The following is a 13,397-nucleotide window of genomic DNA, read 5'->3' as shown; positions in this document are numbered from 1 at the left end:
AAGACAGGTCACTTTGTAAAGACTAAAGGTCAGTTTTATATTATTGGATACGATAACATGAGTGCATGTGCATCTCGTCATTGTAACTTCTGTATTGTTAGCCAGGCATAGCTGAAAGGTCAAAATAATAAATATATGTAAATGTATAATGTTATGAGGTTTAAGCTATTTAGTTTAATCATTTATGTTTTGGTGTTGTAATTTATCGTCATTCTAGAATGAAATTTATATTTATTTCGTAATTTTGTTAATGTGGTTATGAGATTGGTCAAATCGACCAAACCCATACAGAGATTCATTACTGAAAATAACAGATAAAATATATAGTTTTTTCTTAAGAAAAGTTTTATAACTGTCTGGACATTATAAAGATTTATCATGTGAAATTGGAAAATTTTCTGATGTACAAAAGTATTTTTAATCTTAAAATGAAAATTACTTTGTATGCTGGATAGACAACATGCGAAAAAAAAAACATGAGAAAAACATTGCTTTACAAACCTTAAGACTTAATAAAAAAATTATATATTTTGTGTATGAAAGCATTGTAATGTTTACTGATAATCTGCCAAATTTTGTTAACATACACTTATTAATTTAAAAGTTATAGCATGAAAACTATAATGGTTATGAGGTCAGTCCCAGGGACCAAGCCAGTGCTGAAAGAGCTAAAACGGCTCTTCAACTTAGTCATGCAACATCCAATGAATACCTTGTTCAAGACCAGCACTAGCAGGGGCAAGGAACCATTCCCTGAAACGTACCCCCTAATTTTAGATTTGGCCTCATTATATGTTTTATATTTGACTGTGAAATTGCACTGGAAGAACAGAGCATAAACTTCAATCATTTGAGTAGAATTTATTATGTAAAGATCTTTGAGTAGATGGTGTACATTGGAATTTAATATTTACTTTCACAGTAAATTTTATCTTTCACATATTTGTGTTCTCCACTGTACATGTATTTATTTAATTGATGACTATTGTTCTCATTTGGAATATAAATTACAGAAATAATTCTGAAGTCTGAATTGTGTAAACTCTGTTTTTTTTATTTCATTTCTGAGATATATATTCAAAGTAAATTATTATATTGAAATTATATATTATGTATTGAAATTAAACTTTTGACTTTATCATACTGCAGGGATAATTATTTTGGAATATTTTGCTCATTATTGTCACTGTGTAGCTAATTGTCAGATATGACATGCAGGTAGAGATCCATGTGTGTGCCATTTCACTGCTGGTTCAGCATGATTATCAGTTATTGTATTAATACTAAAGAGTGTAAAATGCTCATGGTATTAGTTAAGATCTGTTTGACTAGTATTAAGATTCTTGTAACCAGTTGGAAACACTAGAAGTGTGTATAATTGGCAATTACAGTTGTAATATTCTGTTAAATAAACTGTAATAAAGTATACCAACCATCATGTCTCTAAATCTTTGGTAAGTGAAATCTGGAGTTGTCATCAAACATAAACTAATTTTGAAAAACAAAACTTAATAAGTTTTTATAGATGATAAATAACTGGATTGTCGTGATACAAAATGTAACATTTTATTTTTCATAGTGATAGCTTTAGGTCTGAAGAAATGTACATAAAAATGATACTGAATTATAATTATATTTTGTTAGTGATTTATTTCTTAAAATCAGTGTTAAATATTAGATTTTGTGTAAGTTAAACCTCAATTCTGACACTGTGTGAGTAAAGTGCATTTTGGGTGATTAAAAATCTAATATGAGCAGGATTTCATTAGTACTTTTAATAAGTTTTTTCAAAGAAAGCTTTTAGGGTGTGCCTTAACTATGGTTCCACATTTGAACTAGGAACTTTCTTTTAACTACATATAAAACTTGTTCTTTAAAAAAAACAGACATCAGTCATTTCTTTTTGCTTCATTGACTACAAACAATGTTGCCATGGGGCAAATCAGCACAAAATAGAACATATATTTTGTTCTTTCCATTGCTGCATATTAATTATGCTAAATAATTAATATTTGTAGAGGACATGCCATACTTTTATAAAAAAGCTTACCAATACGTGCTAAATAGTATCTTGGGTTCTTGACGTATTTGTAGCTACTGAATAGTGTATGGTATGTTTAAAATTGACCATAGAGATGCTAGAAACCAACAAAGTACCAAGGAGCTTGATCTTCTTTGTATGGAGTGTTACAACAGCAAATTAGAAGTGTATATTGAGGTCTGATACCTCCCAAAAAGTGGCATTTAGGACACACATTTATACTGTGATCAATCCTTTCAGTTGGATGTCCACAATCACACATGAGGGTGTCTTTAATCCATCATTGATGTTGCAGGTAGCCACACTTTGTTTGCCTGGTGCAGATATGATTTATGACTGTCTATGCCTAATGCTGGAGATCAAACACTGGAACTTCTTTTGTTGGTTTTTAATATTCTGTGGATCCATGAATCTTTCCAATGTTTTATCGTAGATTGACTCCGAGATGTGAGGCTTCTTACTGTAGACCAGTAGGGTTGGTGAGATTTGAGTTGGGTATGGGGAGGCTTCTGTAAGTTGTTGTTGACTGGAATCATAGGATTTGCTCTAAGTCAGTCACACGTTTTGGTAGTGATCTGCTGATGATGGATATGTGTGTGTATAGACAGGGAGACATTCAATCTTTGTTGAATTTTGGGCTACAATAACAACTTGCATAGCTGATCTTAATTGGACATCAGTGAGATTTGTTTAACAGCTGTTTACTAATGTGAAGCAGATATACTCTGCTGCTGAATTGACAGGTGAAAGTGTAGCACTTCTTAGAGTGCTTGTTTTGCTGCCCCATATGGTAGCAGCTAATTTCCATACCAGATTCACTGGATTCACTATGGCTAGATATTTTGGTGTTCAAAGGTGCACCAACAGAAATGGACACTGAGTTTAGATTTAGCAAATGAGTTGCTATGTTGCTGGAAGCACATGCAGTGTTTGGTTGAAGCCATCAATTCAGGTTTTGTGTAAGGTGTGTTCTGATTGCACAGAAGTCAGATGACTGAGCTGTGAGAACATGATCATCTGCATACGCTCCTTGAGCTTGTTTGGGGAAGATCTGCTGTGTAGATGTTAAACAGGGCTGGAGCAAGTACCAACCTGTGTGATAGGTATTTGTTTGAGGTATGAAAGCAGCTTATTTTCTTCCCACGTTGTACCCTGAAATGTGTGTTGCTGACTATAGAACTTATAAGTCACAGTGTTTTCACACATCTAATTACTTTTGACAGTTTAGAAAGCATAGTGCTCTGCCAGAGTGTATCATAAGTACATGAAAGATCCATAAACATTATGCCAGTCTTTGTTCATTGATACTACCCCCCCCCTCATGTGTAAAGTAAGGGTGAGGAACTAGTTCGAGCAGTTTTGATCTTTCTGAAATCTGACTTGAAATGTAGTCATAGCTGATTGAAAGAGAGGGTTGATTCTGTTTAAGGTGATTGGTTGGTAGCTTCAAGTGTCTTCAGGATAATTTCCTGGTTTCAAAATTGCAATGAGTTTTGTCTAGTGCCAGATTGTAGGAATGTTTCCATTGTGCATATTTCTGGTAAACAGATTTATCGACCATGCCCATCCATTGGGTCCAAGTTTCTTCAGGAATTCTGGGTAAAGGCAAATGACATCAGCTGTTTTACCTAACTATGTAGCTGTAAGCATGTCATTAATCTCTTTCAAGGTATATGGTTCTAACGATGGGGACATATGGTCGATATTTTTGAGTGAGATTTTCAAGGACTTGATTTGTTTATTTACCCAAGTTGTTGGTGCTTTAGAGTCGATTGGCAGCTGAACTGCAATCTCATCTGGTAAACTTTTTGATTGTTGGTATGTTCAGCAACTCCCAGATGATGGAAGATGTTCCAACTCCTTGAGTTTGAGTGCATAAAATCTCTGCTTTTGACAGATTTTTACCATCTCCAAAGCTGAGCATTGTTAAGAAAGCTGAGAAGCATTTATGCCATCTCAGGTCTGGCTTTTGATTGTGGATATCCAGAAGCCACTTGTTTTATTGGGATTAACAGGAAATATATTCCTTCTTGTAGATTTGGGGGGTCAGCATTTGTGGCTGTAAGTTTTTTAGCATGTGGATTAAACAGCCATAGTTTTCTGGAAGCAGAGGAATGCTGTCTATAGTGCCTTCAATTGTGTTGGTGAAATTGTCCCACTGGCCTTTTCGAAAGCTCCAATGTGGTTTTGGCTTTGAAGGAACTAGTGAAACTTTAGTACCAATGGGGAGAAGTCTCGATCAATGTTAGGAAGCATGAAAATTTCAGAGGATTTTTCATGAAGAGGTAAAGTTCCTATCTTAGATGTCATGGGAAATGAAACAGTGGTCAGGAAAATAGTCTTCTTTCCACCTGGCTGTGTGAAACATCCCTGGTTGTTTCGCATCTTACAGTAGAGTAAGATCTTTGAATTCTGCCCAGTCTGCAAGCTGTTCTCCTGCTGTATTGTTGCTGATATAGCTTCACATATGGTGGTAGCTATTAAAGCCCCCAACTAATATCACTGGATGTTCTGTGTCTGTGAGTACCAGGGCTGGCCATAATTCTGACAGAGGTTTATATAAGTTGGTGATCATTATGTTATTGACTATGATGGAAACATAGAACGGGGTCATCTTTTTGAATAGCTTCAGTATTGTTTGTGAGTGTACTTTTGACGTAGATAGTTATAATGTATTTTTTGTGACAACAATATCCAGGAATGTGGTTTCTATGGTTCATTTGCATTTCTAGATGGTTCTGTTGAAGGAGGGCAATGTCCATGTTGTTGTGGCATGATTCTTTCACATGTAAATCACACTTTGCTTTAGATAAGATTTTAACATTGAAATAATAGAGTGTCATTGTTGATCCAATTTTTCTTCTGTGTGGGCCCTGAAAAGGGCCTTTATCTGGTACTAGCTCTGACCAGAAGGTCATTTGGCAATAATATATAAAAACAAGCTGTCAGTGTAAGGTACAGTTATTATGCATAAAATGTAAATTTCATTTGTACTTCATATTATTTGATATTTAACCCTATGTGCATGGGTGGGATGTAAAAGTGTGCATGGCATGACCTTTTGCTGACATTCATCATGGTTTTATGTATTGGATGTCAGTTATCAACTTTTCTATTTACCCTACTTTACTGATGACAGTACATGGTAGTCGAGAGTAAGTACCAAATACAATATACAGGGATACTGAAAAAACTATAAGTATGCATTTTGGAGGCTTTAGAGTTTATGCAAACTGTATTGTGGACAAAAATTCTTTTATTCTTCCAGTGTACATCCCCTTGCACTCTGACTTGTCAGAGTTTGATTGATGTTATCAGTTCAGAGACATATCTTGAGAACAAATACTTTTTTCAAGACTTGTACATCTTACTAAAATCATGCCTTATTTCATGGAGTTGTATGTAGTAGATTTGGAATTATGGTCAAAATTTCTTCTCCGATATGGGGTTCTTCCAATGAACCAACCCCATCACATTTTGTTGAAACATCCAGGATTCAGCTTGTCTGAAACATTGCTAAAGGTTATGTTTTTAAAGGTTATGCATTAATTTTGCAAATTGAATGTATTTTACCAAATTGCAAGAGAATCTTAACACCATACTTTATTTACATGGCTACAATCTAATGTCCATGTTCATTTTATATTTCAGGATTATCTTTGGTTCAGACAAGTTGCATTTTAGACTTTAAAAGTGTAATGTTTCAGTATTTCCATAAGTTTTAGTTTTGTAAATTTTGTATACTTTTGCAAAACTTGTCTTTCAGTTTATGTTGGATGAAAACTAGTTACTTTTAACAAGGGCTTGAAGCATGCAAAAGTAGAATTGTCATGATTGTAAGTTACTATAGATTTATTAAATTATTTATCCTTCTATTACAGTTTTCCCTCATTCCTTTTTGTATTACAACTGAAAGAAGATTTCCAACATTGAAGTCTGTTGTAGTAATGTGTTATAGATCTAGAATGTTGAAGTTTTGTTATTTTTTGTCATAACTATGAAATAAACAAAGTTAGATTACTTTCAATAAGTTTATTTAGCCAGTGCTCTTTATAAACATACTCATTTTTTATTACAAATTACAGCTTTTACAGTAAGGAAGAATATTTTTAAAACAGGTATGATGTTTTGATCACTGGTGTGATCATTCTCAAATGCACAGGCTTTAACAGTAAAGGTATTAGTACTCAAACCATTATTTAACCTTCTCTACCATTAAAACGTGTGTACTTGAGAGATTGGACTAGTGATCCAAACATTGTACTTGATTTAGAAGTATTCTTCCTTACTGTAAAAGCTGTAACTTGTAATAAAATAATGCTTATAATCAGTAAGTGAATTCAAAATGAAATACTTGTTCTTTGTTTCAAAATCAGGATGTATATACACAAACACACATATATGTTTTCATGTTTTTAAATGGAAATGCAACTATATTTGTAATTATAATAAAGATAATTCTCCAATATTTACTAATAAGATTTGGGATTAAAATAATTGATATATAGTTTAAATACTGTAAATGATATGAATCCACTCGATAAACTTAATATGTAATACATAAACTACTTGCAACAAGCTTCAAATTTGTGGCAACTGATGCTGCACCATTTTTATCTTCATGAATAGAAAGTTGTTAGAGAACACAATTTTCAGGGTTTTATTTGTTTTTTAAAAGAAGAGGTTTGATTAACATGAAACATGATATAACACTTCAATGTACTTATGAAATCACAAGTTGGGTTACATAAGAAAATCTGTTTACCCCTTTTAAGCATAATGATGAAAAAAGTGTTATAGTATGTGTATGTTTTGACAGAGACAAAATCTAATTACTGTTATTTGGCTATTAAAGTTATATGTAAATTTGGATAATGGCTAAAACCAAATTGAAGAGTTCAATTCTTAGTTATGGCAAGCAGAATGTTTTGTCAGAGATGTAAGTTCATATAAGTGTCTGAATAAGATGTGTACATAGTTTGACCATGATTGGATGTCTGTTTGTTTTTTAAGTAACAAGGTATTTTTTAGATCTTTACGTTGATTCGTATGAAAATGCTGCCTATATTTACTAGATGAGAAAACGGAAACGTCGTGGCAGGTTACCTAGAGACTTACAGGGACTTATGGGAGAAGCCAATCTATGTTTCGCTAGAGGTGACTATGACGATGCCACCAAAATGTGTATGGAAATTATTCGACTTGGTAAGATAACTTTATATGAAATGTAGTATATCACTGTAGAATTATATATGTATGCAATGACACACAAAAAAAAAGCAACAGAAAAACTGGTTAATATCATGTCTCACCAGTTAACTTATAGAACGTTATAAATTTGGATTACAGATCTTATCTATCTGTGTAATATAAGGCAGGAAATATACCTGATCGTCACCACCCAACAACAGAGTGAATATTGCAGTAATATAATAGTTATAAACCTCCTATATAATATGATTGTAAGCAACATAACCTGTCAACCCTTACTACAAAGGTGGTGTATGAGATTTGCAATTAAATGTTTGTTCTTTTTAACTTTTTAATTGCTATTGTGGGGTTACTGTCATATTCGAAATCAAATGTGGATGATAAGTTGTAGGTTGGTTTGAGATTTTGTGAGTTTAAGCATTCGGGCATTATCCCTTATAATTTTTCTTCAGTAATCTTCATTTGAGGTTTTCACTAGCATTCTAGAAGTCCATTGGCAATACAAGATACCCGTTTTGGATGCTGTTATCATAATCATATTAATCCAAGCTATTCTTCTAATGATCTTTTTAGTTTATTTTTTTTTATCCTGTACAAACTAAACTTTGGAATATTTATTTATTAGAAATTATTTCCATCTTTGTATTTTTGTGGGGCTCAGTTTTTGTTCATATGCAGACAATGTTGACAATTATAATTTTCTCTGCCTGTGCATATAAAACTTGTTAAGGTACACAGTTGCAAGTCTTGGTCTTTGTACATTTTAGTTTCTTATTTCTGGTTCAAATGGTTTGAAAGTAGTGATTTTTTGAAGATTATGGTTTCAAAAACTGTAGAATTGAAAATTTAATTAAACTTTCTAAAGCTGATAAAATCATAAATGTATGATCTAAAAGCTGGGATTATTCTTTCTTACAATCTGTTTGCCATAGAACTTCCTATGTTGTTTATGGACTTTAAATTTCTAAACTTTTACTTACTGTGTCACAAGTCTTTCTTAGTCATGTGACTTATTGTTTTTGTATGTAATTGTTAGTTTAATGTTTTGAAGTAATTACATTGAGTTTCTTTTCACATTATAAAAGTTCCTGCTCATAAAATACAAGTATGAAATCTTATAATGAACTTCTCTACATGTGGATACAGCACAGATAGCCCATTGTATAGCTTTGTGATTAACAACAAATAAATTCTACAGCATGAGCTTAGTGGGTTACAGAAATAACTTTTATAAATAACGGATAGTGAGATAAATACTATACTTGATGGTTGTTACGGTTCTTAGCTAGAAGGTTACTCATGATTATTTTGTACTCGTTATAGTTTCCATACTATAACTTTTAACATAGTATCTGTATCTTCACAAAATTTAGCATACTTTTACTAAACATTACAAGTCTTTTATACAAAAAAATCTGATTTTGTTACTGAATTTTTGCTAAAGATTAGTCCATGAATATATATATATATTCTTTTTTTTTACTAGTAAACAGTAACAAAGCAGTTTATTTCTTCTTTGACATTTTTACAAGCTTGAAAACTTGTAACTTGTAAACTTACACCTACAAGTGATGCTAACTGCACTACACCAATTTAAAGAATAAATTTACTCATACATGCAAAGTAACTCAGTATGTACAATACCTATGAAAAATCCAGATACTTCACAAAAAATAAAAACATACTGACTGATCTCTCTATCAGCTAGAAACAACTCTCTATCTTCTTAACTGTAATTTTAGCCATTCCTCAACTATCGTCTTGATGCTTCACTGATCCTGTATTTATAATCTACCATTGAATGTACTAGAAAACCTGATATTATATCTTTAGAACTTTCTAGGACTTATTTAATCTCATCATTACAGCTTGTATTTCTTTCTAGCTAACAATACTATGTTAAATACTTTTAATATTTTGAAATTGTGTGGTAGAATTTGAAAACTTTGAATGATATGGTTATGATCTTACTTTAGATAATGACCCATATGACTTTCTGAAAATATTGTTTTATGTCACAAAAAGAAATTTAAAACTGTGTTGGAAATATTTAATAATTTCATTTTACTAAATGATTTACTTCAAAATTTTTCTAGGTTTTAACTTTTTTTTAAGTAATTTACTTCAGTTTCTTTTCACCAAGGAAATAACCAGTAGAAATAATAAAATCAGAATTGATTAACCTGTTAATATATTTTAAGAGAATAAATTAATATTTAACAACAGGAAATTACAAGTACTTCAGATTGCTTGGTGACCTTGACAGACAAATTTTTATGTCAAATTGACTATTTTTATACATAATATTCGTCTGATGAACAAGTGAACTGATTACCAAAAGTGTGGGGAGGGGAAGCTAAAAATTGTATTTGTTATTTGCATCTAAAATACTGAAAAAAACATCATCTTTTGTGTAGGATAAAAAAGAAATCAGTTTCTTGTGCAAGAATACTAGACTGTTATGAATACTCATAACAAAACGTAAGGTGTAAATAACACATGGTATAGACAAGAAAGTTATCTTGCTAGCATGAGCTGGACAGTACTGAACCAGTCTTTGTGCATGGTTAGTTTTTAAAGACAGCAAGGGGGGAAAACTTAAATGTACATTTTATCATAACTCTTCACACAGTTTTTATTAGTGGTATGTTCTGAAACTATTTATGACTTATTGTGAAAACAAGAGAGTGAAACTTAAATAATGTCTCTAAGTTAGCTTTACAATTAGTAAAGAAGTGATGATACTAACTGAACATATGGAAGACTGTGACTTACCTGCCTAATGACAAATAGAATATTTTATAAAATTACACCTCTGAACACTAACTGTGTATATATGTACTTTCCATCTTTGCTTATCTACCTATACATAGTTTTTGTGTGTATTTTATAGCCAACAGACCATTTGGATTTTTTTATGTTTATATTATTTGAATATAAATCATTCATAATAACTTCTCTTTCATGTAATGAATGCTGCTAGGCTTTTTAATTATTTATCATATTTCTATGAAGCTTCTTTCTTGTACTGTCTTGAGTTGAATTACAACATATGTACATACATACTAAAACAAACACACACATATATTAATGTGCTTGACCTAGTGTATCAAGAACTTTAAAAACAAATTATAATTCCTTACTATGATTTATCTAGTCACAGTATTTCTTAATTTTTTTATTTTATCTTATAAAAGTTATGCATATTTATAGTTCCAACAGCACCCGAACCATTTCAGACTCTAGGGATGCTTTATGAAGAGAAAGGAGACACAGAAAAAGCACTTCAGGTATTTCATTCTACAATTATACTTTATTGAAGTTTACTTTTTTTGTATTTAGGCACAGTTTCTACTACCTTATAAGAGAAATGGATCTTTGGCTAATGTGCTAGGACATAAATAAAACCTTTTTGGCAAATATTATGTAAGTGAACACATAGATCTCAGAGATGGAAATAAAATTTGGAGTTACTCCATTCGATGTAATACGTTTATCTAAAGTGCATGATTGATCCTAGTTTTTGATTTATGTTTTATGTATGAAAAGCTGCTACAGGTATACTTATGGCTGTAGGATATTTCACAGGAAAGATATTTGTGTAATATGGTTTTTAAATGATGTAGAGTGAAAGGTTACATCATTAAGAAAAAACAGACAAAAAACTTGTACGTCAGAGCATTTAGGATAGTAATGAGCTATGAAGTCACACCCTAAATGAATTTGGGCACTGCCATCACCTTCAAAGTAAATTTATAAAACAGAATCCCCTAATTCAAAAAGTTATTGCCATGAAGCTGATACTAACCTTTGTGCCATTACTGGCATTAATACACCTTAAGAATCAACATGTGTATTCATGAGAAACTTAATCAAAGAAGCTAGAATCACAGTTATCTCATTTTGCTAATTGTCTCTCAAGTCACTCGATGAAGTTACAATAGATTTTTGTGCCATTGGTTTACTTGAATTTGTTTTGGGAACTAATGTCTGCCTATAGTTGAGGATTTGAGGAAAGCTGTGTGCTCTAACATTGACCTGACCATCCTTTACAGAAGCTTGTTACAGTGGAACTTTCGCTATCAGAGTAAGCATCACCATTTATGGCAGAATTGCAGTGGCAGTTGTGTAAAAGGTAACATTTATGCAGTGATATATTGCTATACTTTAGTGATAACAATGTGAGAATTCTTCAGGGTCACATTGTGCAATGTGTTGGTTATGTGAAGTATATACCAACTATGAAAGCCCCCTCAATCTCACTTGTTAACAGGTGTTAGCATTGCTTGTCTAATATTAGCAACTGCAGTTGTAACTAAGAGATAGCGCTTGTTCAAATGGCATTTTTGACTAGTTATTTAGCTCATAACACAACTTGAATAAAGATGTTTTTGTAAATAAACCATTATAAGAACATTGTTAATTCTTGACCCTTTGCTTTTATACATGTAAATAGTAAAAAATATTTTAATTTAAATGCAATTATAGCATGTGGTAATTGTAGATAATATATGTCTTTATAGCTTTTTATAGATTTACCAGATTTGTTGTGTTGTTTGATGAATAATAAATTAATCCTTTTTTATTACTTCTCTTATGATTGTTTTAGAAAATATTAATTTTCTGTGTAATTGTTTATGCATTTAGGATCAGCGTAAGTTGTTTTGTATTTATGAGCAGTTTTTATGATATGAAGAAATACAAAGTCAGGCTTTCTTTTTGTTTTCTCTCAGGTAAAGTTAATAAATAATCACTAATTACCAATATGTTATGTTGAGAAAGTATATGAATAAGGAATTTTGTTTCCTTGGTACTGGGTTTAATACAGTGATGAATGAAGATTTAAATTTGAACTCTCCTTTATAATGTTTATAAAGTATAAGAATTAGGTAGTTTCACAGTGTTCTAAAGTGGTGGTATCCATCATTGTATGTGAAATAGAAGGTATGATAGTAAAGTGCAACTAAAAGAAGTATTGAAAATAAAAAACAAACAAATTAAAATTATTTTTTTGATGTTGTAGGCACAAACATAGGACATTTAAACCAGAAATAGTTTCACAATCTGTGTATACCAAAAAATGAGCTATTTGTACTGTGCTCATAGTGAGTATTGAAAGTTGATTTTTTAGCATTATTTACCCTCAGACTTGCTGCTGAGTCATGGGGGGATATATGAATAATATTGTCGTAGAAATTGGGAGGATACATGAACATTGCAGTTTCTTCATGCAGTCTTTGAATTATTTTGTGTTGCAATCTCTCTGAGGTATAGAGAGCTGATTTAAATTAATAAAATTTTCATGGATGGTTTTGGAAAGGAAATTATTTGCCATTTCTTTGTTTTTATTGTATGAAACTATTCATGTAACCACTAAATAAGTAATACAATTTTATTAGTTTACTAAACCTGTCTATCATGCAAACATATGTTGCAAGTGTTGTAGCTACTTTTGTCACCTTATGTATACTGGGTTCATACGGGTTTTGGAAAGTTTTTGAAAAATGAGAATTTATTCCAGATTTTTGGAAAAGTCATGGAAAATGAAAATTTTCTTCTCTCATTTTAATAAACCAATGTTTTCCATAATTTCTTTATTTGATGATTGCATCATACAATATCCTGGTGGTAACAATCTTCTGAGTGAGCCCTTCGTGTTTTCCTTTAGTGACAAGCATGTGTGAATAGCAACTTGAATTATTTCAGTGGTACAAGGTTGAATGAGGCCATTGACATCTGAGCCTTGCCATTGAACCAGTTATGTAATTGTGATTCATCCTCTTTTTCTGTCATTATTTTTGTGTTCTGTGGTATTGACTTGAATGTGTACTTGCGTAAAACATGCTAGGCAAATGTATATTTAACAATGCATGGCTTCTGAAGGAATGGCTCATTACAGATGCACATTGCCAAGAAGCTAAGTATAACCAAAACTAGTATAACCCAATAATACATGTTGATCAAAGTGTAGATTGAACTGAACCTCCCTTGGAATACTAAGTTTATTTATTATAAATGAACTCTTTGAAAAGATGTTCCGAGATAGTAAAATTGCATCCAAGTTTTCTTGTAGAGAGAGAAAAAAGTGGCACACGTGACTTGTTTTGGATTAGCCCTATATATGAAGTCAAATTTGTATCAAAAG

The 13,397-nt window shown here is 31.7% G+C and overlaps 1 protein-coding gene across 2 annotated transcripts in view; it reads left to right on the top strand.

Annotated features, from left to right (window-relative positions):
* Positions 1-13,397, top strand: part of LOC106463206 (general transcription factor 3C polypeptide 3-like) — a 153,698-nt gene that overhangs the window by 52,041 nt on the left and 88,260 nt on the right. For both annotated transcript variants that reach the window (XM_013923203.2, XM_022390654.1), the window contains exons 6-7: positions 7,117-7,246; positions 10,466-10,542. In XM_013923203.2, the coding sequence (XP_013778657.1) occupies positions 7,117-7,246; positions 10,466-10,542 (207 nt within the window). The remainder of the gene's footprint in view (positions 1-7,116; positions 7,247-10,465; positions 10,543-13,397) is intronic.

This window comes from Limulus polyphemus, unplaced genomic scaffold (genome assembly GCF_000517525.1).
Source record: "Limulus polyphemus unplaced genomic scaffold, Limulus_polyphemus-2.1.2 Scaffold1348, whole genome shotgun sequence".
NCBI lineage: Eukaryota > Metazoa > Arthropoda > Merostomata > Xiphosura > Limulidae > Limulus > Limulus polyphemus.
The sequence above is the reverse complement of the archived record's forward strand: the minus strand, read 5'-3'. Positions and strand labels throughout refer to the sequence as shown.